Source organism: Athene noctua, chromosome 4 (genome assembly GCF_965140245.1).
Source record: "Athene noctua chromosome 4, bAthNoc1.hap1.1, whole genome shotgun sequence".
NCBI classification, from domain to species: domain Eukaryota; kingdom Metazoa; phylum Chordata; class Aves; order Strigiformes; family Strigidae; genus Athene; species Athene noctua.
In genome coordinates this window covers 42,553,266-42,578,936 of record NC_134040.1, presented here as the reverse complement: position 1 = coordinate 42,578,936, position 25,671 = coordinate 42,553,266, and the positions used below count along the sequence as shown (strand labels likewise).

The 25,671-nt window shown below is 44.1% G+C and overlaps 1 protein-coding gene across 5 annotated transcripts in view; it reads left to right on the top strand.

The window, feature by feature from the left end:
* Window positions 1-25,671, top strand: part of JADE1 (jade family PHD finger 1) — a 52,429-nt gene that overhangs the window by 17,818 nt on the left and 8,940 nt on the right. For 4 of the 5 annotated variants that reach the window (XM_074905097.1, XM_074905095.1, XM_074905094.1 and 1 more), the window contains exons 3-10: window positions 3,657-3,739; window positions 7,243-7,400; window positions 11,029-11,216; window positions 14,183-14,394; window positions 14,765-14,830; window positions 15,861-16,028; window positions 17,453-17,569; window positions 21,207-21,737. In XM_074905097.1, coding sequence (XP_074761198.1) covers window positions 3,657-3,739; window positions 7,243-7,400; window positions 11,029-11,216; window positions 14,183-14,394; window positions 14,765-14,830; window positions 15,861-16,028; window positions 17,453-17,569; window positions 21,207-21,737 — 1,523 coding nt within the window. The remainder of the gene's footprint in view (window positions 1-3,656; window positions 3,740-7,242; window positions 7,401-11,028; window positions 11,217-14,182; window positions 14,395-14,764; window positions 14,831-15,860; window positions 16,029-17,452; window positions 17,570-21,206; window positions 21,738-25,671) is intronic. The other variant, XM_074905098.1, reaches the window with a different exon arrangement.

Genomic DNA, 25,671 nt, shown 5'->3' with positions numbered 1-25,671 from the left:
TATTTACACATAAAAATCACATCATTAATCACGGAATTAACTGTAACTGCCTGTGAAGTTTTTCTTACAGTGAGGTCCTTCTTCAGGGTAAGGTATGAAAATATGGAAAGGATGCTTAAAAGACAAACAACATCTTTCATTTTCCTCCTGCACTGTTATTGGTATACTCAGGGTGGGTAGATTGCTTGTTAATGAAAGCAGCTTTGGGTAGTTCAGTGACCTGGGTTTGGCACTGTTGAAGGCAGTGATATTTTGCTGTTAACTTTATTGGAAGCATTGTTGAAAGTCTTATTTGAGATTTCAAAAGTAGTTAAATTTAATACTGTTATGGGCTGGATATTTTACTATCATTTGGCTTGCTCCTTCAATTTCTTTCACTTTTATGTCTTAAGTGGTGGTGGTTGTTTGAATCTGTGAATGCATGCCTGATAGTCGGGTTTTGTTTATTCAGTGAGTAAATGTTTTCCTTATTGAAGTGAAGCCCTTGCCAAAGGTCATCTGTTAGCTACAGTTACAGATCTTAGTGGGTAGTAAAATCTCAGTCCCATGAGAAATTCTTCCACCTTTTTCTCCTAGTATTATATTCAGTCAGTTTACACTGCTCAGAAAAATACAACAGTCTCTTCAGTAACTTACTAAAAACATGGTGTGTTTTCACTGTGTAGTCACCAATTTTATGTGCAAGGAAACAGCTATTACAGAACTATGTAAGAAACTATTTATCCCATTATTCATTGTAGGAAGCTAGTTGGCATGGAAAAAGTACTCATTATAATATATCCTGAGGAAGGCTGGCTGTGTTTGAGTTGTCCCTTATGCATGGAAATTTTATGTAGTCTGCTTTCATATAGGACTTCAAGAAAGTAATTTAAAATGAAGATTCTGTAGTTTTGGTGCTAAGAGTTGACCTTTCATGTTGCATGGATTAGTTAATTAATCCAGTGGCCTAACCTTGTGTACAGAGACTGTGTCTGAAGTAGAAGTACATATTTAAGACACCATTTTGACGTGTATCATCTGCAGATGACACAGTAAAGAAATGGAGATGGAAGATACGGTAGGGATTATTTTACTCCTCACCTTTGTAGCTTCTCTGTGGCATGAGAGAGACCTGGAAATCCATCTTTTAATACCCATGTTAAGAAAAGTAAGCAAGCATATGGACTGCTTTTGCCTTCAGTTTATGATAAGTTGTCATCATAGTTGAATTAAAGCATATGGGTAAAGATCCAGAAGTACATCATACTACAACATGCTACTGCTCTAATTTTGCCAGATGCATGCAGTACTTGCGAACAACTGTATTAAAGCCTCCAGACTCAGCAGCTCTTCTCCCATGGAAATTTCAGAATCAAACACCACTTTGCCAGTACAGCTTGTTCTTAATTCCTCATCTTGTATGCAGGCTCCTTCCCCCAGGTCCAACAGTATACGGAACACTCAGATCCACAGATGAATTAGAAATTTAAAAGTGTCTGGCTTGCTGGTGCTGTGGTCTAACTAGCTGAATACCTCAGTGGCAGCTAGTTGGTCAGATATTAATGTCTTCCTGATGGAAAATATCAGAACGCATAAGAACTGAATACTAATCTGTGTGGGTATGTATGTGGTCTATGTCTTCTGGTGAGGCTGTTGATTTAAAGAACTCACATCTGTCTGAATGTTAAAATGTTGATAATTATTATACTGCAGGGAAAATCTGGTTTTCTGTTGTGAATTTTAGCTGTGTATCTGACACTTTTTGAGTGATAACACTTATTCCCCTCTGTCTTGTTTAGGTTGAATTTGGGTACAGGCAGATAGGATCCTCAGAAAAAGTTTATACTGCTTGTGCTTTTTTCTTCAGTTTTCAAGAGAACATTTAAATGGAATGTTAGTTAAATGACCTTGGGAGTCTGGCTTTCCACACAGATTAGTAAATGGCAGTTGGTCATTAGAGGACAGTTGGTCATTTTTTCCCTTTTTTTCTTTTTCCCTTCATGGAAATAGAAAATTCTAATTGTAAAATAAAGAGGTTTAGGAAAAGTGCCGCCCAAAACCCCCTTTTAAACATTTACTTTTTTTAAAAACCTTTAAAATCACCAGCTTTTGTATGAAAACACTAATATTTGCTCGACATTATCTTTTCTGTATTATCTCAAAAGGTAAGATTTTTTAGCTCTTTGCTGGGTACCTTCCTTTCATTTTGACCATTAAGCAAGTTCTGTGTAACGTCTGTTGTTCATTGCTGTTAGTTATAATGGTTTTTATTGGGGTAGATGCCTTAATATATTACTAACTGAAAAGAGAAGACAAAAGCATAACTACAATGTAATTAATTCTTCCAATGACTTGTTGCTCACTTGTATTTGTCCAGTGAAAGTCTTGGACAGTCACTTCACTTTCAAAGTTATTTTCATTTTCAACAGAGAACTTATCCTATGCAATCTGGTTTTGAACAGCGCTTTCTGATCCCCACGAGGTTTCTCCTGGATGAATCTCAGAATCACAGAATCTTCTAGGTTGGAAAAGACCTTGAAGATCATCCAGTCCAACCATTAACCTAACACTGACAGTTCCCGACTACACCATATCCCTAAGTGCTAAGGATGATGTGAGGTGATGTTGCTCTTCCGGACTGTATAGCCTTACAGTTACTCTTAGCATCTATGTGCAGAGGCAGCGAAGAAATGAGCGGTGTGGGAAGGCCTTTGCATCGATTCTATTCGTCTACAGTTAATGCCCAGAGTTGCAGAGTTGTCTTCATCCTTTAGAGCTCAACATGTAGGTCCTGGCTTCCCTAACATACAGACCTTATTACAAGTCCTTCATCTCTCTGACCCATAAGGATTTATTAGTTTTTTTTTCATTACTGCTTTGTAGTTGACAGTGGAAAATACCTGTCGTACCTTTAAATCTTACTGAATTAAAATTAGTTGATTTGCACAGGTATAACATACTCTGGTATCAAAGCACTCCCTTGTCACTGGAGTGTAGGTTCTTTCTCTTTTTTCTTTTCTTCTGTTACAATATTTCTGAAAGCTGACACAGACACTGTCAAAAGGATTCAAGGCAAAAAGGTATAATTTGTTTGGATGTAATGAATAATTATACAGACAAAAGTGGTACAACCACACTGAGAGATTTGCTCAGGAGAAGAGATGTCAGCTTGTTTTGTGGACTCTACTGTGTGTGCGTGGCAGTGTGCTTCATTTTGAGAAGGCTGGCTCTGATAAAAATCGGGTAACCAAGAGAGATATTTAGGACATCAATACGTTAGCTTCAAAGAGTACATCTCAGGCTATCAGCACACCTCCTGGTCAGTTATTAATCTGCAAAAACAGGTTTATTGATGCTCAGGGGAAGCATGTTATGAGGTAGCTTTCTTCAGATGCTGGGTGGAAGGCTGATGAGTGCAGCGCAGCCAGTATGTGCATGTATCAGTAGAAAATGGTAAACAAAAGAAAAGCAAAAGAGTGATTCCAGAAGTTTATGACTGAGTAACTTTTATTCTCTGGTTCATTTTGAAAGACTCTTTTGGAGTTTTGTCATGGAAGCCTGACTCTGGCCTGGCTCGCGTTGCTTGTATAGTCTCACTGAAGTCAACTGTGGGGAGAGCAAAGGCTTTTATTGATAGATGGCAGCAGTGTCGGCGAATGATCATTTCTGTGTCCTAGGTCTGTCCACCTGGTCCCAGCATTCCAGATCTCGACATCGGAGGACTTCGTGCTCTAGACATGAAGATCGAAAACCTTCTGAGGTATTTCTGGAATTTGACTTGCATTTTGTTACATCTGTCAAGTACAAAGCTGTGTATGTGTTCTGATAATGGAACCATTTCTTCTGGTTTACATTTTCTTTTCGCTACATTTTATCTGTCACTGCCCCCCCCCCCCCCCTTTTTTTTTTTTTTTTGTTTCCCAGGAGATTAGGGAGTTCAGCTGTTGGCACAGCCACTGCCAGCACCAGTTCCTATCTGTTAATTTTGTTATAGTCTGACACCCATTCAACATAGCTGCAGAGTCTTTCTTCTAATATTTTAGGCATTGGGGTTTATTTCTAGCTTGATCTGTGCAAATTTACATTAGGTGCATTTATTTCATAGTTGGTATTGGGTCTTGGTATGTGATCTTTAACTCACTTGTTAAAGTGCTTGTCAAAGTAGAAATCTGCTTCCTGACAGTTCTGTCTTGCATAGTGCTTTGAGGAAATCCTGTCAAAAGAGATACAAATCTTTGAACTTTCCAGGATGGATCAACTGTTAGTAGCACATAAATGCAATCTAGTTCTTTGGAAATACTTGTGCTGAATCTCCCTATCTTCAGGCAAATACTGCGCTGCAGGCTTTGTAGAGGCTGCAAAGCAAGCGTTAGCTTTGGGAGATGGAATTTCTTCATTTAACGTACTTGCCCAGTAAATGTATTTCTGATGCACTAGTGAGTGATTTGATGTTGAGAAAAAACATGCTTTATTAATGACAGTATACGGAAGTACCAGAGAAGAATTTTCACAAGAAGAATCCCATGCATTGTTCAGTGTCAACTACACCTAGTACTGATGGTTTTCAGTCTTCTTTTTTGATTGTTGGCTGTTAAAGACCTTTTTTTTTTTTTTTGGTGAATGTGGAGGCCTCTGGAGAATTTATTCTTGCTGGTGGCAGTCTTGCTTTCCTTAGTTGACTTTTGTACATCCCTTAGGAGTAGCCCCTTAGGCGCATTTTTGAGAACTACCTCATGAAAGGCTATGAAGAAATAATCTGAGATAATTATGAATCTTGCTGTTATTTCTTGTGTGCTTTTTTCTCCTCTCCCTTTCCTTGCATTTGTTTTCAGAATCTTTGCAGTTTTGTGCTGTTCTCTCTTGTTTTCTCAGCCTGGATGGACTTATCATATATATCCCTTCAGCTCCCTCCCTCCCTCCCTCCCTCCCTCCCTCCCTCCCTCCCTCCCTCCCTCCCTCCCTCCCCATTGTTTCTGCTTGCCACAGCAAGCTATTCTGATAAGTGTGCTGGCAGAAAAGCGACACTTGCTGAACTCCCCGGGTGAAATCCTGGTCTCATTGAAGTTGGTGGCAAAATTCCCACTGACTTCAGCGTGTCCAGGGTTTCACCCTTCAGCTTTGAAGTGTTCAGTGCTTCTGAGAGCCAGCACTTCTGTAAGCTCTGCTTTGCTCCGGGCAGTCTGATTGCATCAGAAATTAGAGCAGAAAGAATGGTGTCACAGGGCCACTGGCCTGGGAAGGAGTTTTTTGGCTGTCAGGTGCTGCATTAGCTTTGCTTCTGAGGGAGTTTTGCATCAAATTTATCTGAGAGCCTGAGTTACTTTGGCTCTCAGATTCAGCAAGTTTTGTGTTCCATTTTATATTTTTAGTCTTTAGTCTTCTTTTCAGTTGACATTTGATTGCTTTAATTCAAATCACTTAGAAGTGCATAATCCCCTGGCCAGCTGTGCTTGTTTGTTTTGTGAGGAAGTTTACTTTGTGGCTTATTTTTCATTTCTTGATTGGAGCCTCACAGGACTGGTAATTGGATTGTTTAAAACATTTAATTATATTTCATTACCTGCATTCACCCTTTCCTTCATATGGTAATATTATTCTTTATTTTTTAATGTTGGCAGTTTTTCTGAATATGTCAAGACAAGTGTTAAGAAAAATGTCATGATTTTATGCTATTTTTATGACAAAACTAGAGTGGGAACAGAAACATACTGAGACAGAAGTGGGGTAATATGTGTGCGTTGGGAAGGAGAAGAAGTTTCAAGATGTGCAGTGTGGTAAGGCAAATCACATTTGGTAATACTCTCAGAAGTATAATTAACCATCAGGTTCACTGTTTCCCTAAAATACTTCCCAAAAATCTCAGGGAATCTATTGAGATGCCAGGTGTGAATAGCGTGGACAGAAGTTGCTGTCCTGGGGAGGCTTGCCTCATTACCACTCTCTATAGATCTGGTTCTTTCTCAGCCATGTGCAGCAGTTGGCTGGAGCTAACGTAAACCAATGTGGCCTTTGGTTTGGGCCTGGGAGGTTGTGTCACGTTGCCCCCTCGGCAGCCCAGTCAGGGACTCCAGGAGCACTGCCCGGATAATCTGTCTTTTCCTTTGCAGCGTGGAGCTGGGTGGACGCTGACTCTGTCCACCACAGACTGAGAAATCTGCAGAGCAACTTTTCTTAAGATGTTGCTGATCATCTCCTTGTCCTGTGGTGCTTATCTTCTGTCACCTCGTTGCTTTTTAACCCTTTCCTTTGAATGTGACATTGAATAGTTAAAAATTTGTGGTTGTGGAGGTGAGGAGCACTGAGAGCAGGTGCTGTAGCCTCCAGCTGCCTTACCTTACAGGGAGAGCAGGGTTGGGTAGAACTGGAAGACGAGTGAACAAGTGCAGGCTTGTAGTTTTGATACCTGCAATAACACCCTTTTCTCTCTGCGGTGCTGACGGGCAGCGGCCAGCCAAGCTGAAGCTGCCACAACGGTACCGCAGCATGCCCCCTACAAGAGTGAAGCTCTTTTTATTTCATTCTATGGCTTGTTGAAGACAGCGTTGCTGCTTGTTTATGGCTGCTAACCCAAAAGGTGCCAAACATCCTGCTCGTGTTAGAGGTGGATGCCTTTGTAAAGGCAAAGTAAAATTACAGGTATAATGCAGAGGTGTCTGTAGCTGATTGAATGACAAGCACCTGTGCTGAACAGGGAACTGCCACCAGAATTCCAGTTTGGGTTTTCTTTTATTTGATCTTTTGGGTTATTATTTTAAATACTTGCACAAAGAGTCATCTCCTTAGAAATTCCTCTTGTGGCTGGTCATGGTAGAGTCACGCCTTGATTTCTACCACAGGGAATTTCTAGAATGTCTTTGGATTAGTCAGAGCTCCAATGTTTAAACCCTGAAAAACCTGGCAGCAAAAATGAGTCTTCATTGTGCTGCTGTTTTAAGAATCAAAGCTTCTGCAGCTTTTATTGCAGCCAAAATGGAGGTAAAAGTGGTTAGCACCTTTTAGCATCATGTCTCCGCTGCAGGGGGAGCGCCAGGACTGGTAGTGGAGTTAGCTGGAAGTCATTTTATCAGTATTTGAACCTGCAGCCACCACTTTCACTGTGATGAAGCTAAACTTGTGTCCTGCAGTGGGCTGGGTTAGTTCGCTGTTGATACAGTGACCTTGTTACTCACTGTGCTCCATGGTTACCCTGAAGCTGTGAATCATAGAGTGTAAATATCAAATGTCAGTGTCTCTATTTTTCTCTCTTGGTCACTCTCTTTGCAGGTGTTCAGAACGGACCTGATCACTGCCATGAAGTTACATGACTCCTTCCAGCTGAACCCTGATGAATACTATGTGCTGGCAGACCCCTGGAGGCAGGAGTGGGAAAAGGGAGTTCAGGTGCCAGTTAGCCCAGGGACCATCCCAGAACCCGTAGCCAGGTATAGTTTGGAGGAATGTAAACACATACACATACGTTTATGCTAGCAGCTAATGTCTACGTTGCCTTGGCTTCTTGAGCTTTATTCCACAGTGCCTAGCTAGAAAGGTCTTGGTTCTCGGAGGCAAAGAGCAACCTGCCTCAGCTTTTTGAATGGTTGGAGGGGTCAAGAGTCAGGCCCGTTCTGACTGTGTGTTGAAATATGAATGTCAGAGAATAATTTTTGGCATTACATTAGGGTGGAGTGTGATGACAGAACCTTAAAAATAGCTTCTATATTTAAGCCCAGACTTGACCTCACTCAGCATTTCTGGGAGAGCCCTTGTCTGCTGTTTCTTATGCTTAGTTCCAAGCCATAGGTTCCTTTCAAGGAACAGTCACACAAGCCCAATTTAAGGGCTAGAGAAAATACAACATTTATTTTGGTTTCATTTATTTTGGTTATATTTTTGGTGGTTTCATTTACTAATTTAGGAAATTGTTTGTTGTACAACATTTCATTTGTTTTAAGAATCATCTAGATGTGAATATAACTAAATAAATTAATGTGAGATTTTCTAGCTCTTACCCAAGAAACCCTTATTTTCCTTACCTTGTTTGTTACACTTACTGGTTTTTATTTTAGATTAAACAGTACAGTTTTAAGGGTAGGAGCATGCTGCAGCCCATCCTATTTTATACTTAGTTGGAACTGGAGTTGGAGAAAGTGGGAAGAAGAAGGATTATTGCCATTTAATCATACTAGATCTCTTTGTGTAAGTCCAGGCTGGCTCATAAGGTGTTACAAAATGACCCACCAGTGCTGGTGGGGCCGAAACAGCCCAATCTCTGATACATAGCAAAAAATTTTGGGTGGTGCTATACTGCTTCTGCTAGGTCTGCATCTCCCAGCTTTCACCTTGGAGTAGGGGACTACAGGAATGTTTGTTAGCCCCTTGTGTGTGCTGCGCAGCAGCCTGCAGACTGCTGTACAGCCACACTAGGTCTGTACAATGAGGAACTTAGCCGCACATCAGGTAGACCCTCTCCTTCCCTCTCCTTCTGAAGGATTGGACCTGGAGCTCCAAGGAGAACGTGGTGTTTTCCTCTCTGCTGTGCAGTTTAGAACATGGGAGTGTACCGTTTCCCTGCAGCGCTCGTAGCCTGTTCCACACTGACCTCACCCAGTCCCTGCATAAACGCACACACGTTGTACATCTGTGCACACACTGTCTTCTCCCCACTGTTTTCTCTTTCAAGAATCTCCCAAGGCTGCAGGAGGGCCAGGAGACCTGTGGACTTTAGCAGAGGGAGACCTTCCAGGGGATCCCCATCCCGTGTCTTTCAGGGAGGTGGTTTGGTGGCTATATCAGCTCCAGGTGCTCACTTAGGAGAGAGCTTTTCTCTGCCAATGGCCAACAGAGATGTGGCTCCAAATTTAAGACATAAAAGGAGTTAGAGAAAGAAGGTGCCCACTGCTGAGCACCTGCTGGTCACAGTGGCCCTCTGATACCTGATTATTACCCTGTTTGCTCCCTCACAAAACACTTGGAGAGCTCAGCTGTGGTGGTGCTAGAGTGCTGTAACTGTTGTGCCTGGCTTTGGGAAGGGAGGGAGGTGTTCTGCAAATGGAATCAGCAGTAGACAAATAGTAGCTGGTGTAGAACAGAAGACAGATGCAGTACGGATAGCTGATGCTAATAAGGTACATAATAGTCGCTACAAGGCCAAAGCCTTCTATTCCCTGGTCAGGGCAGCAAGAGTAGGTCCAGAGGGGTGGAGCGAGTAAGTCTGTGTGGTGATTCAGCGCAAGCCTGCGGTCAGATGGATAATTCAGTTGGATGTGGTTTTTGGTATGTAGTAAGTGTTGCTTTTTTTAACTTCTTTCTCTCATAAAAATAAATAGACGAAGGTAATTTGTTCTGAAGCCAAGCTGTCTGTGCTTACTCCTTCTGTGCCACTACAGTGGTATTTAAACAGCGTGTACGGGGTGCTACCCAGAGATAATGACTTCTGCATGGAGAGGTACTGGGGAAGGAGTTTATGGTACAGGAGATTCAGAGAGCAGTGCCCAGTTGAAAGTAAATTCTCTGGGAGATGTAGTAGTCTGTGATATTTTAATACTGTGCGGTGTGACCCAGAACAGTTTGGGCAGTACAATTAGCCTGGTGGGGTCATTCAGATTCATATTCTTCCACAGTCCCCTCCTGCACCTCAGAAGCCCCAAGTTCAGCATTTGTCTCTTGACCACCATTTCTCAGACTTGTTGAAATAAGCTAAGTGAGGGGAGGGTTTAGGGCTGTGCAGGAGGCTGAAATAGGTAGTTCTGAGATCTGTGTGTGCAGATACAGTGGAGAAAGACCAGGGTCTTCTGGTAGGAGGAGTTAAGGACCTGAGATGAGGGCAAAACAGTGTGGAGGATGTCCTGATTGTTGTGGAGCTTCAGCTATTCCCAGCAGAAAGTTGTGTCTACATGGAGTGGTGCTATCTCCTCCCTTGTAGCACTAGAGCAGAAAAAAGTCACCAGCACTAGTGTTGCAGGAGACAGTCATTTGGCAGCGTGCCCTGTCGCTTCTGAGGTATCAGTGTTACATCTTGAAGTGGGTTTCATCCAAACTGAATTTCAGTGTGCGCAGTTCACTAAGAGGAGGTGCAGCGTCCTCTGCTGAGAGAACTGCGCTGCAGGTGAACTGCCAGAGGTATCTGGCTGTTTGGAGGCAAGTCACCAGCTTGCTGGTAGAATGACAGCTGTCTGTTGTGAACGGGGCAGTTTTGCCCCCAGTTCCTGGCTTTGCAAACTTGTGGCATTGCAGGAATCTGACCTAGAACAAGTTACGTGCTGTAGGTACTTTACCGTTTCCTGAACCAGTGCCTGTGGTTGAACAGAATTTCAGTTGGCTTGCAGCTAAATAGTTGGTTGTTGGCCAGCTGAAGCCCTCAAAACCTGAGAGAAGGTAGTTTCAGCAGCAGCTGATTAGTATTTGTGCTTGGCTCAGCATGACATGACTGATTGTGAAAGAGGAAATGCAGACCTAGGATGCCAGAGTTTGGATCTGCTGGATAAGTGAAGGTGAAGCTCATGCAAGTTACTGATTCTCTGTGGAAAGGTCTTCTGAATTTCACAGAGATAGCACGCACACATACCAAAAAAAGTTCAGAAGTAATATACTGTAAGAAAGTAAACTTCAAATGTAGCAGGAAATACTTTTTTTTTTTCTTGAATTTTTTTGATCTTGGTATTGAAATTAAACATCAATTAAAAAAAAAAAAGTCTTAAAACAGGGTTTAACATCTGTGTATGTGGCAGCTATCAGTACATAAATACAGTGTTCCTACTCTAGCTTTAAACAAGCGTGGGTACTCAGGTAAGAGTAAACGCAGCGCTGGCCTTTAATCTTAATTGTATTTAGAATTCTGGTTATGAATTGGGTTTCTAGATAACTCTAATTAATTTCTTACAGTACCGCCAATCCATTATGGAAGTGCACTGTACTGTTTTCTCTTCCCATCTCTGGTGCAGGATGATTGCCTAGATGGTTAGGTGGTTGCTGATGATTGTTAGTCACTTAGAACGAGGCATTTTGAATTCTCTAGAAACAAGTCTCTCAGCAAGCCAGCATGCCTGACGTCTGCTTGTCTGTTTGTTTTAGGGTTGTGTCTGAGACGAAAGCTGTCACGTTCACACGTCCCAGGAAGTACATTGTTTCATCAGGTTCAGAGCCTCCAGAGCTGGGCTATGTTGACATTCGAACCTTAGCAGACAGTGTGTGTCGGTATGATCTCAATGATGTGGACGTGGCATGGTTGCAGCTTGCCAATGAAGAATTCAAAGAAATGGGTGAGTAATGAGTGCTTGTGTTTTGTTGCCTTTTTTTTTTTTTTTTTTAAAGCTGCCAATCTTAAGAATACTTCTGGGGAGGGCAGCAGTGGGACGTGATGGTAGAGGTATGAAGAGAGAGTACTCATATGAGCAGGGAATGAGACAGTAAGGAATTCCTGCAGTGATTTATTGGAGGAATCTCCCAAAGCTTACTGTGACTGTGTGCTGCAGTTCCGAAGCAGGAAGAGGAGCTCACAAGGGGAGCAACTGTTCCCTTCTCCACAGGATGGCTTGTGGGTGGGAAGGGGTGGGGGAGCAAGGCAAGAGCAGGAACGTTTCTTTGGAAAGGTGTGTGCTTCAGGAGAAGATTTCAGTGGAATTAAAGAGGATGTAAGTCAGCACAGAACTTCTACCACATTGTTTAGGTAGGGGAAAAGATGCCGTGCCAGGTGGAAGAGGTTTGGACATGTTGGTGAACACTGTTTGATTTTTGTTTTAGCATTGTGGCAGTTCCCTGGTTTGGGTTACAGTTTAGCCATAGGTGTTTTACCTGGCTGTAGCCCATGCATGGCATGGCTCAAGACCTGGCAAACCACAGTCTGACCATTTATATTTAAGAGTTTCTCCTTTTTTAACCCCAATATGGAGGAAACAGATGACTCAGCCTTGACTTGATCTGTTACCCAAGCCTCATTTCCAGTCTCAAGTCAGGCCTGCTCAGGTTTAGTGTTGGGCTTAGACGATTTCAAAACAGTTCACAATTGGAGAGTTTAGGTTACCTTTCCAGTTACCTTCAGGCAAAGAGCAGCAGCAAGTCCCCTTAGGTTTCTTCAAAGAAAACTTAAAAATACTTTTTATGACTTGTGATATTCATCTATTCAATGTAGATAATCTTCTATGTCTGTCTTTTGCCAAAAGCAGAGGAGGGCTACCACAGCGCTACACTGGATGGCGAGTAGCATTAGTAGGGATGTGCACACGAGAGGGGCTCCTCCTCGTGCAGATCTGTACCTGTGCCTGAAGCCCTGTGGTAGCCATTCTGCTACGCCAGCAGAACCTTCAAAAGTAGACATTGCACGTGAAACACTGAACAGCTAGAATTGGACAGATCTGAACTTCAGTGTTGTGTTTTGGCGTAGTGTCTAGTAGTTAGTTTGCTCTAAATCTTTACCCACGGAGTTTCGCTGTCCGCAGAGGGAAGGTAGTGCTCCTGCTGGTACCAGGCAGGACATCGTGGGCCTTGAAACATGCACCTGGGTGCTCTGTCAGACACTGCACTCTGCAGATACTATTAATGGGCATCTGTAAGGTGGAATGTTTCCTGATCTGCAGTTACAGCACTTCCTTTATGGTGTCCCTGAAGCTGTGAATTCCTGTGTTTTCTTTGATACTTGTTGGAGTGCTTCAGGTACTGAAAATGTATGTTCTGTCTTTAAAGAACAAATGTAAACATCAAGGCCTCAGCCCCTTGATTCCCTTTTTTTAATCCTTATAAATGCACAGTCAGTGACATAGCTTTAAGGGTTTTTTATAAAGTGATAGCAATTATGAGGTTAGAATTTCATTACAAACTGGTTTAAGACTTGCCATCATGTGCTTTGCTGGTGCAGTATTTCTGGGCTGCAGGGCAAAATTCACTCTCTTTCCTCAGCAGGATTTTGGATGTTCCCTCTTGCTACCTCTCAGCTGCTCAGTTTGGGTAGTGAGGGATGCAGTGATCTCTGCTGCAAGGATTTGCCTGTCAGTAAGGGAGGCTGCAAGTACTTTTGTACAGTGTTTGTCTTCTGATCTGGGCACACTGGAGAGGTCTTTTTTTCTTAGTTTTGTGGAGTCTGTGGCTCAGTTATTCACAGGGAGAGCCGAAAGGAGGATTTTCTTGTTAAAACACGCATTGTGAGGTTGCCATCTTCTGTATGTCACAGTAAATGTTAGGTATTGGGAATGAGACCAAAAGCGGGATATCCTAAGCCTGTGCTTCATTGTAGTGATTTAAGAAACTCATGTGCTAAACTGACTTTGTGAAAGGAAAACAATTGTTTCAGTAGCATAGCTTGCTTGGTTTCACAGGTGTTTGTGTGGCATCCTTTTGTGGTAAAGGTTGGTGTTGTATAACTTGGAAGTATTACAGCCAGCTCCTTGTCACGGCACGTGAGAGATGGAAGCCAGAGGGGGAAGCGCCGTGTTCTTGTTTGATAATTTTTCTTGCTGCTTCCACGGTATTTTTTCAGATCTATAACAATAATGTAATACAATGAACAAATCTGAATTATAGAATGCCATAATATAATGAGCCTGTAGCTGTGGTGTCGTGAATAATTTTCTGATAGATGCTGTTTGAAAAGACCAAATCCAAGATTAGATGTTGCATTTATTTATTTATTTATTGTCCCAGATCTGATGTTGCATTTCTTACAACTGTTTTCCACTTTTTAAAACAAACTAGTTTATGGTTGTAGCGTGTTCTGATGGAGACCTCAGTTGGGATTGCACCCTGTTGGGTTGGAACTTGTAAAAAACCAGCAACTGTTGTTAGAAATTGCGTTTGATCCAAATATGGCAGCGGATTTTGTCATTGACACATCATACACCCACACGCACACCCACCCATCACTTTTAGTTCAAAAACCACTCAAATCTTTCACCAAAGAGTCAACGTCTGGGTTGCAAAATTGAAGCAAAAGCCATAGACAGTGCTGTCTCAGAAGGAAAAATGAGAACAACACCAGGAAGCCAGAATCAGTCCCTGAGTTTTACTCAGGATTTTCAAAGATTGGTTTGGATACTCCGCTTCTGTTACAAGATGACTTTGATGGTTTTTTTACAGTTTCCCTAGTTTATGCTGGAATAGGCATGATTGTCTAGGAATGATGTGTATGTGTGGGGGTCGGCTGTATCTGCTCAGCTGCTAAAAAAGAAGCTGGAGTTGTGTGTGGCAGTGGTTATCACTCTCTTTTCTTTCAGTAAGTAACAACTCTGGTTTCCAGGGATGCCTGAGCTGGACGAGTACACGATGGAAAGGGTCATAGAGGACTTTGAACAGCGATGCTATGATAACATGAATCACGCTATCGAGACAGAAGAAGGACTTGGGATTGAATATGATGAAGATGTTGTCTGTGACGTCTGTCAGTCTCCAGATGGAGAAGATGGCAATGAAATGGTGTTCTGTGACAAATGCAATATTTGTGTGCACCAGGTACGGCAGCTGGGACACAGTGCGGGGTTGTAGGGGTGGTGACAGAAACTTTTCCAAACCATTAAAGATAACAGGTTGGATTTTTTTCCAGTGGCAGACATTGATCTGTTAAGTTGTTGCAGAGTTCACTGTTGAGCAGTGGGATGCATTCAAGAAGTATGAAATTTAGAAGAACTGTGGCATGCAGTTGTAGAAATGTCATGCTAGGAGGGTTAAAAGTGGTATTGTGTAAGTGCGGAGGAAGTTACAAGGTGAGGAACTGCCTTCCAAAAACATACACGTGTATTGTTGTACGTTCTCACCCGGTCACTTATCTTGCTGTGTTCTTTTCCTCTCTTTCTGCACACTTCTGGGGCCAACACACCTTTAGTATCAACAACTTAGGCTCAGCAGAGAAGGGGAAGAAAGAACTTTGAGGCAATCAGTAGGGACACAGGTAGGACTTATTAGTTAATTTAATGGAGAACCTACTGACCTGAGCTGAGCTAATGAAGCACTGTTACGTGCCACCTTTTTGTGGCAGTTAAGAAGTCTTAGCAGGAAAGAACAGACAGAATTTTAGCATATCTGTTTCTGTGGATGCTTCTTACTGTGGCAGATGCCTTCCTATCAGCATGTCCTTCCTTCCCAGCTTTAAGAAGTTTGCTTTGTCATTCAGTGTTCAGAAACCTCTGTTGTCCAGTGAGCAAGAATGGCATTTTCTTGCATGCATTTTTACTAATGATAAAGAAATAGGGCTATGACAGCTGTAAGGTACAGATGGCTGTCTTGCAAGATACTCAGAGTAAAGTGGACGTTTTTAGACCCGTAGCGGGTCTCTGATGACATCAAATCTGATACTTAAGAGGGTTAAAATTGACAGTAATTTGGACGGAGGTCTCCATAAAGATGCAATCTTCTGAAAAAAGTGATCTTAATTAGTTGCTGTTCTGCACTTTTCTCTCTGAATAAGTAAACCCCAGTGCTTTGGAATAACATTGAGTAGTGCACAGCAGAGCTCTTGAGTTTGTGTTTGTGGTTCTTGCTTCTTGAGTTAGTCAGTTGCCAGAAGTCTCAGCCTTTTGGATACAGTCCAGTTCCTGTTACTTGCAGTCTTTGTGATACTGAACTTCATCCTAGCTCACTGCTGGCAGGCCTGTCTGTCGGGAGTCCTCTTGCTCTTTGGGCTGGCAAACACATTCTTCTTTTTCCCAATTGAAGTGGGCAGAGGTTTTTTGCCTAACAGCTGGTCATGACTTCTGCTCCTTTCACTGAAAGATCATTTTGGGGAATGAATGGGTCATGTGGTTGGCTGAGTTTATGAAAGAGTCCTGAGATCCTCCACAAGCTAATGTTTCTGTAGTGTTAGAAATTCTGTAAAGAACATTTTGGGAGTTGTGAGAGGCTATGTGTAAGCAGCTAAAATATAACAGAAGTGCATGTTACTTCCTTTGCTTTCTTTCCCTTTTCTGTAAATGGGAATACAGGCGTGTTACGGGATCCTGAAGGTGCCGGAAGGCAGCTGGCTGTGCAGAACCTGTGCGCTCGGTGTTCAGCCCAAGTGTTTGCTCTGTCCCAAGAAGGGTGGCGCCATGAAACCAACCCGGAGCGGCACCAAGTGGGTCCACGTTAGCTGTGCTCTGTGGATTCCAGAGGTAGGTGCTGGTTCTCCGGGAGTTTGGGGCTGCAGTGATTATGGGAGAGAAGAAAACGGTCAAAAACACTGTTCAGCCTAGTGCGTGTTGCTACAGTGAGTGTAGCATCTGTATGGTACTTCTTAGGGAGACAGTAGAAAAGATTTTTCAGTTGGATGCAAAGTCTAGCAGGATGAAGCACCATCTGTAAAGAAAGTAATTACATTACCTTTGTCAACCAAAATTAGGCCTCAGAAATTAGGGCTCTGCTGCTGACAAAGCTTATTTAACAAGCACACAAAGTACTGTTTTATTTTGTAAGCAGCACATTAAAGGTGAATCAGGAAGGTTTAGATGTGACAGTGAGAATTCCCGTGGGGTCTCATAATCAGAAGATTCAGCCTGCATGATAATTTTAAATTGGAGGGATTCACCTTGGAACTGATTTGTTCATGCAGTAAGAACTGACTTTAAAAAAGAAATTTTGATGTTTTTAGTTCCTTATAAACTGAGGAACTTGGAACATGCTAATTTGGCATATGCACACAAGGAATTTGATGTGACCTTGACAGGTTGGAGAGGTGGGCCTGTGCAAACCTCATGAAGTTCAACAAGGTCAGGTGCAAGGTCCTGAACGTAGGTCAGGGCAATCCCAAGCACAAATACAGGCTGGGCCATGAGTGCACTGTTAGCAGCCCTGCGAAGGTCTTTGGGGTATTTGTGGATGGAAAAGTGACTGTGAGCCAGCAATGTGCACTCGCAGCCCAGAAAGCCAACCACATCCTGGGGTGCATCCAGAGCAGTGTGGCCAGCAGGTCGAGGGAGGGGATTCTCCCCCTCTACTCCACTCTTGTGAGACCCCACCTGCAGTGCTGTGTCCAGCTCTGGGGCCCCAACAGAAGGAGGACATGGAACTGCTCGAGCGGGTCCAGAGGAGGCCACGAAGATGCTCAGGGGGCTGGAGCACCCCCCTGTGAGGACAGGCTGAGAGAGTTGGGGGTGTTCAGCCTGGAGAAGAGAAGGCTCTGGGGAGACCTTGTAGCGGCCTCCCAGTACTGAAAGGGGCTACAGGAAAGGTGGGGAGGGACTCTGCATCAGGGGGTGAAGGGATAGGACGAGAGGTAACAGTTTGTAACTGACAGAGGGTAGATTTAGATTAGATCTAAGGAAGAAATTCTTTCCTGTGAGGGTGGAACACTGGAACAAGTTACCCAGAGCAGCTGTGGCTGCCCCCTCCCTGGCAGTGTTCCAGGCCAGGTTGGACGGGGCTTTGGGCAACCTGGTCTGGTGGAAGGTGTCCATGCCTGTGGCAGGAAGGGGTGGAACTAGGCGGTCTTTAAGGTCCTTTCCAACCCACACTACTCTGATCTATTCAATAAAATTGTTTCTCTTTTCAATTCATGGTGTAATAGTAACTCTGTGTTTTTTAACCTTTTTTCTCTCAGGTGAGCATTGGAAGCCCAGAAAAAATGGAGCCCATTACAAAGGTTTCTCACATTCCCAGCAGTAGATGGGCATTGGTGTGCAGCCTTTGTAATGAAAAAGTTGGAGCTTCTATACAGGTAATTTAATCACACAGATACCTGTGTGTTTTGTTTTGTCAGTGTTTAGTAGATATACAAAATGTGTATCCTCAGTAAACTTTGATTTCCTGTTTGTTACTATGGACTTAATTGCACACAAAGTGCTTTTGAATGTTAGCGTGCTCTTACTTTCTAGTAAAATTTCAATAATAATAGCCAGATCATTCTATAAGATGTCCTGATTTGTTGATACGTTTATTAATACACATTTCAGTGTAAAAGATGTGGTTGAGTAGAGGAAAGAACCTGTATTTTTGTGATGTACCACATACAAAAATGAAGTCTGATAACTGAAAGCTTCTGTGCTGAAACTTATCTGCTAGTCCCTCTTCAGTGACTTGTAAGACAAACTGGATATTTCAAGGGGAGTTGCGTATCTCCTGTAACAACCTGAGCATGTCCAGCTCTCAGAGAAGTCACTGGAAGTGAACACCTTCACTTTCATGGTAAAGCTAGCTGTAGCTTTGAATTTCTCTTTTTCAGTACTACTTAACATTGGCTTGTTCTGGCTGTAACTTTATTCTGTAACTGTTCTGTTGTTGGTCCAGCTATTAAGTTGCTGAGAAGAATATCTGATCATTTAATATTAGGCTTTTTGAGCAGTAGGAAAGAAACAGGTTGTTTGGTCTGCCCTGAGATCTGAGCAAGCCACAAGCTGAGGAAATGAGCCCCATTTCCCCCAGTGGTTGGGGGTAGATTCTGGAGTTCTCCGTGTTTCTAAGGGGAAAAAATCCACCTGGGTATGAGTTTCCCAGCTCACGCTGCTGTAAAAGCAGTGCCACATTATCATTCTGCTTCTGGTACTCCCTTGAGCTCAGGAATGATGACTGCCTGGAACAGCAAGACGGGGCAGAATCAAAACAAATGTCTAGTCTTTGTAGTTCCAAAAAGAATGATTTCCGTATGCAATAAATAATTAAATATAAAGCCAGCACTATAAAGCCATTTGTTTCATACCAACAACTCACATTCCTGGGCCAATGCCAGTTTGTCTCATTGCATACTTCTGAAATTCTCTCTGCAGTTTCAATTGGATTTGGATTCAGCCTTTCTCACCGTAGGCTGTGAATGGTCGCTGTTAAACAACCGAATTGATTTGCACCAGAGTGTTTCAGACTGGGCAGGGTGGTTTCATGTGCCTATTTATATTGGTTGTTAGCTCTAAAGCACTTGCAGATCCTTTACAGTGGAAAATCACTCAGAAATATTAAATAATAATTCTAAGCACAATTTTAAAATCTAGAGAGACTGAGAAAACACATTACCAAGCCCCAGATTTTTGGAAGAGCAGATACTCAGTTTCCTGAGACTCAAGACAAAACGTTGATCTACCTTACTGGAGAACAGATGATGAGGGCAAGGACAGGTGACCCACTTGGAGCAGTGTTGTGATTGTGTAGAAAAAGACAATGAAGTGTGGCATAATATTCTGGTAACATTCTTCATCTACTTCAAAATGATCTTCAGAAAGCTCTTTGAGACAGGAAGATACTACTGTCTCATAAGAAGTTGAGCTCTTTGTTTTGTGGCTAGCCTAATGTTGCAGGATCCATGATGGTAAGAGCAGCATTAAGACACAGAAATTTCTGAAGTCCTACACTTTTTTGAAATTAGGTTTTATCCATTTCCATTTTTCCTCTGCTCTGAGTCATTTGATGAGGTTGCCAGAAAAAGTTGTAAACCGGCAATGCAGCAGTAGTTCCAGTGAAACCTATCAGTCCGTTTCCATTTAAGGAATGTATGAAATAGTCAATGTTAAGTAGAGAGAATAAATCTGTCCACAGCACATAAATCTGCGTTGTAATACCTCCTTGCAGAGCTGTCCCCTTCCTCTTGGCTGCTGTTACACAGTTGTAACTGTTTTGTCCATTCTCCAGAGCTCTTCTGAGGGGTAACTTACAGCAGGTGAAGTTGAGCACTTGAGTATTTATGGATGTTGGTGGAGAGGGAGGTGTCCTTCTGTGTTTCTTCTGATCCCACCTGTCCCCTTCTGGTGACGTACAGTTGACAGGCAGGCATGATGGCTGGCACTTGAGGCAATTCTATGTTTGAAATCATGGGGAAGACACAAAAAGATTACAGTTTTGCCTGACATTTTATAGGAGTTGTGTAAATCTTGGTATCATTTAAGCTAGCAGTGAGAAGTATTTAGATTTGTGTTGTGAGATTTTATACAGCAGAGAAGAACATTATACAAAGGCACTGCAATAGAAAGGAAGTAGCATTAGCTGGAGGAACTGAGAGAGCGCACGATCCTCCACAGATGTTACGAGATGTGCACAACAATTAGGAAAGCCGGCAGCTGGGCAGAGAGCAGCTGCAATAAGCTGGGAAAACTGAGACTGCATATTCTCCCGGGTTCAGCAGCTTTCCTTCCAGTGAGACAGGCTTTCCCCTCTTCTCCCAGTAAAACATTAGCCACACTAAGAGCTGAGTATGATGAGCTTAGAAGCCGTGGCTAAAGGACTCTCCTGCACTATTGGGACAGGTGCCCAGTTAGTAAGAGAGGAAAGGGCAAAAGATGCTTTGGTATTTTTTAATTCCTTTTATATGCTGATTTTATTAAAGAAGTTTCATTTGAAACTTGTGCAGTTTAAACTCTGTTGTACCTTTATACGCCATCTGGCTGCTGTAAGTCAACCTGAGCAGGAAAACCCAGAGGAGAAAGATATTTGGCTCCTTTACAAAGTACTGGACAAACATCCTAAGTGCGATGTGTTTCTCTTTAGGGTCAGATGACTTGGCTTAAGCATAGTTTTGTTTCTTCCTAGCTAACAGCACTAATGTTCATTTTCACTTTAAATTCTTTTCACTGGAGGCACAGGTGTGAGTTGCTACAAATGCATATGGGGGAGTGTGTGTATATACATATCTATATATATACACACATATTTAAACCTTTCAGTTTGTGGCTGGCAATAGCTATTGACAGTATTTTGCTAGAGAAAGTTGCATATAATTGAAATGAGGTGCTAAATCAGCTGAACTTGTGTCCATCACACCGTGATGGCTGGGTTCACTGGGAGGGAAGAAAAATGACAAAAAATTTGATTTCCTGTTCTCCTTATCCCCCAGGTGAAGTAAAGGCTGTAGTCAGTAAAGTACCGATTGACAGTGATTTGACATTTTAAAATCTGTGTAACAGGAAAAAAACATCCCCCTTGGTTGAGGCCTTTTGGGTAGCATGGGTCCAGGTACTGGGAACGACTTTTAATTAAAAGCATCAGACTGGCCTGGAGCCAGCGAGGTGTTTTTCCCTCTCTCTCATGCTGGCACAGCCGAAGGGGGAACGTTTTCCTTTGTGTGACGCAGCCTTACACAAGTGGCTCCAGTGAGGGTAAGAATACTCCCCTGGTGTCTTTGCTGCTTATTGAACAGCGTGATTGGGCGAGGGAGGGGTTAACCACTCCTGTCCCACTGGGCCACTTGATTGCTGCCTGGCCCAAAAGCACTAAACTGTAAACCTAATGAAAAGAGAGGAAGAAAGCATCGGCAGCCTAGAAACAGAGCACGGTCTCAGGGTTGTCCTTCCAAAGCAGTCCTGGCTGCTCAAATAGTTTTAGGCAGTGTGGCTTCTTAAATTTCAATTTGATTAATTTTAATTTAATTTCCGTAGTGTTCAGTGAAGAACTGCAGAACAGCCTTTCACGTCACCTGTGCATTTGACCGTGGCTTGGAGATGAAGACCATACTGGCAGAGAACGATGAGGTGAAATTTAAGTCCTACTGTCCCAAGCACAGCTCCTCCAAGAAAGTAGATGACGAGCCTGTCAGTGAAATCCCGGGCCAGGAGAATGGCAATGGGATTCAGGACAGCTCTCTTCCTGCCCACATCGATCCTTTCCACAGCATGGATCAAACCCAGGAGGAAGCCCACAGAGTCAGCCTCCGCAAGCAAAAGCTTCAGCAGCTGGAGGATGAGTTCTATACGTTTGTGGAGTCTCTGGAAGTGGCTAAAGCACAGCGGCTGCCTGAGGAGCCGGTGGGATTCCTTTACCAGTACTGGAAGCTGAAGAGAAAAGCCAACTTCAATAAGCCTTTGATTACCCCAAAGAAGGATGAAGAGGACAATCTGGCTAAACAGGAGCAGGATGTTCTGTTCAGAAGGTTGCAGCTCTTCACACACCTCCGGCAGGATCTCGAGCGGGTAAGCCACTGCGCTGCCGGCCTTGTGCGAGGGCCCCTGGCCTTGGTCAGCCGAGCTTCCAAGCTGCGCGCTTGGCTGTTGCCTTGGGCGCGGGCACTCTGTGCTGCGCCTTCACGCCCGGTTAACACTAAATTCCTATCAAGCACACCACTTTCTGTTTTCAAATAGAGGGTCGGTTCACAGGGCCAGCAGGTCTTGCCTTGTGGTATCCAGTCTCCTTATACTGGGTGGTTGTGTCTCTGCCTGTGCTTTTTGACTGGTTATCACTGATGGTTGTGGCCTGTAGTGCAGCCCCCAGCTGGAGCATTTTTAGCCTTTCAGGGCTTTCTCTGCTGCTTTCCATCTGCTGCGGAAGAAGGAAAAGATGATGAAATTTACCTTGATTCACAGCAGATCTGTTTTTCCTTGACACAGCATTGGAGGATGACATTTCACGGGGCTATCGTGAAGGAGGTTTGGGAGACACGTGATACTCCACTCAGGGCTTGAACATTTAAATTGCAGTTCAATGGGATCAGTTTGGTGGTGTATCTTAAGTACATCTGATCCTGTAAAGACCTGAATTCCTTCCTTTTTGGGTTAACTATTGGAGCTTTAAGATAGGTTAGAGCCAGAAAGAGTACTGAAATTATTATAGTTTTTCACGTCCTTACAGCATATGGCTCACGTAGGCCATGTATGGAACCCGGCTCAGGTCTTACCTCAGCCTCAGTAACCTGTGGGTGAACTCGAGCCTCTCTTCCAGGACAGTGTCTGGGCTTTATGTCAGGACAGCAGGCACGTGGGTACCTACTGCATCCTTCATAAGGGATCCTGGTGGCTAATTAATTTTCTCATGAATCGTAGTTTTTCTTCTGACATTTTTTTCTAGTTCTAACTTCCAGCCCACAACCCTTCTCTAGCTGAGAGCTGTTACCTAGTATCTTGTTTCTGCTCTACGTGCTCAAGATTCCTTTTAATCTTCTCTTTGATCAGCTAAATAAGTTGAGTTTGTCACTAGGTTCTCTGGATCTTAAATTGTTCTGTATGTATCCTTTCTATTTTCAAGTGTGATGTCAAAACAGGGTAAATCATTCTAGTAATATTTTTAATACTTTACTACTCTGTTCCCACTGATTGTACATCCAGTGTAACTTGGATGAAAAAAAATGTGAAAAATGGGGCCTACATTTTTTTTCTCCTCTTCAAGTTGGGTAGACTTGATTATGAATGACATTAGTGACAGTGTCGGTGTGCAGGTTTAAGCCCTGCCGGGACCGGAGAGCACGTTGCCGTTGCCCCTACCCCACCCGCAGCCGGTCGGGCTGGCAGTTAAGCACAGACCCCGGGCTGAAATAAGAAGAAATTTAATACAACAGAGCGATAGAACAATCTGAACAACAGTGGCAATGATAACAACAATAAACAGCAATAACAGTGAACAAGACAAACGATATACAGAGAAATACCGCTAGCTGGTTACGAAAAAAGGTTCCTGCCCCCGAGCCCGCCAAAGAGCAGGGTGTAAAGGTTCCGCCCCTGGACCTGACGCCAGCATGGTATGAATAACCCGGCTGGAGATCCCTTCCCCCTCTCTCTCTCTGCTGGGGATACCTAACCCTATCCTAGCTGAACCAGGACATAATCCACCCCTTTATTCTATACCATCTGCGTCATGTCCAGCTGCCATTTAGCAGTTAACAATAGCAAAGTAATAATTTACAAAGGCACAGCATAATTTACGGCATGTTCTCACCCAGAATCAAGTCCCCCTGTGGTACGCATCGGACCTCTCCATTGTCCTGCATCACCCACCAGGTGCACCCAGGTCCTTGGGCAAAAGCAATCCCGTGGATGGGTTTGCCTTTACCTTTGCCTGGCGCCGGACTAAACCAGACCATTTTTCCCAATGTATTCCTCATGCGCACCACAGGGACTTTATCCCCATCCACAGAACGTGGAGGTTTTGACTGAGCCGGGCCAGCTCGACTGGCAGATCCTCTTGTGTTGACCAGCCAGGTGGCCTTTGCTAGATGCATGTCCCAGTCTTTGAAGGTCCCACCTCCCAGTGCTTTCAGTGTGGTTTTTAACAGTCCATTGTAGCGCTCGATCTTCCCAGAGGCTGGTGCGTGGTAGGGCATATGGTAGACCCACTCGATGCCGTGTTCTTCTGCCCAGGCACTTATGATGTTGTTTCAGAAGTGGGTCCCGTTGTCTGACTCAATTCTCTCTGGGGTGCCGTGTCGCCACAGGACTTGGGTTTCAAGGCCCAGGATAGTGTTCCGGACGGTGGCGTGGGGTGCTGGGTAAGCTTCCAACCATCCAGTGGTTACTTCCACCATTGTGAGCACGTGGCGCTTCCTGTGGCGGGTCTGTGGCAGTGTGATGGAGTCGATCTGCCAGGCCTCTCCATATCTGTATTTCAGCCATCGCTCTCCATTTCTCTGGGGCTTCACCCGCTTGGCATGTTTGATTGTGGCACACATCTCACATCCGTGGATGATCTCTGCAATGGTGTCAATGGTGAGGTCCACCCCTCGATCTTGAGCCCACCTGTATGTTGCATCCCTACCTTGGTGGCCCGAGGTCTCATGGGCCCACCGGGCTATGAACAGTTCACCTTTGCGCTGCCAGTCCAAGTCCACCTGAGCCACTCTAATCTTAGCAGCTTGGTTTGCCTGCTGGTTGTGTCGATGTTCATCAGTGGCCCGACTCTTGGGTACATGGGCATCCACATGGCGCACCTTCACAACGAGGTTTTCCACACAGGCTGCAATGTCCTGCCATACTTCAGCAGCCCAGATGGTTTTACCCTTACGTTGCCATTTCCATTGTTCTGCTTCCATTGCTGCAGCCATTTCCACAGGGTATTCGCCACTGCCCACGAGTCGGTGTAGAGGTAGAGCCTTGGCCACTTTTCCCATTCAGCAATATCCAAAGCCAGCTGAACGGCTTTCACCTCTGCAAACTGCCTCTATTCACCCTGTCCCTCAGCAGCTTCATTGACCCGTCGTGCGGACTCCATACAGCAGCCTTCCACCGTCGATGTTTTCCCACAATACGACAAGACCCATCAGTGAACAGGGCATATCGCTTCTCCTCATCCGGCAGCTCGTTATATGGTGGGGCCTCCTTAGCACGTGTCACCTCCTGTTCTGGTGACATCCCGGAATCTTTGCTCTCTGGCCAGTTCGTAATCACCTCTAGTATCCCTGGGCGGCTGGGGTTCCCCATTCGAGCCCGTTGTGTTATCAACGCAACGCATTTACTCCATGTGGCATCGGTTGCATGATGTGTGGAGGAGGCCTTTCCTTTGAACATCCACCCCAGCACCGGCAGTCGGGGTGCCAGGAGTTGCTGTGTTTCAGTGCCGACCACTTCTGAGGCAGCCCGAACTCCTTCGTACGCTGCCAGTATCTCCTTCTCAGTTGGTGTGTAATTAGCTTCAGAGCCTTTGTATCCCCAGCTCCAAAAGCCTAGAGGTCGGCCTCGGGTCTCCCCAGGTGCTCTCTGCCAGAGGCTCCAGGTAGGGCCATTCTCCCCGGCTGCGGTGTAGAGCATGTTCTTAACCTCCTGCCCTTCCCGGACTGGCCTGAGGGCTACTGCTTGGGCAATCTCCCGCTTAATTTGTTCAAAGGATTGTTGTTGCTCGGGGCCCCATTCAAAATCGTTCTTCTTGCGGGTTACATGGTAGAGAGGGCTCGCAATCAGGCTGTAGTTGGGGATGTGCATCCTCCAGAACCCCACAGCGCCCAGGAAAGACTGAGTCTCCTTTTTAGAGGTTGGTGGGGCCATGGCTGTTATCTTGTTTATCACCTCCACTGGGATGTGGCGACGCCCATCTTGCCATTTTATCCCTAGGAATTGAATTTCCCTTGCAGGCCCCTTAACTTTCTTTTGCTTAATGGCAAAGCCGGCCTTCAGGAGGATCTCAATGATTTTCTTCCCTTTCTCA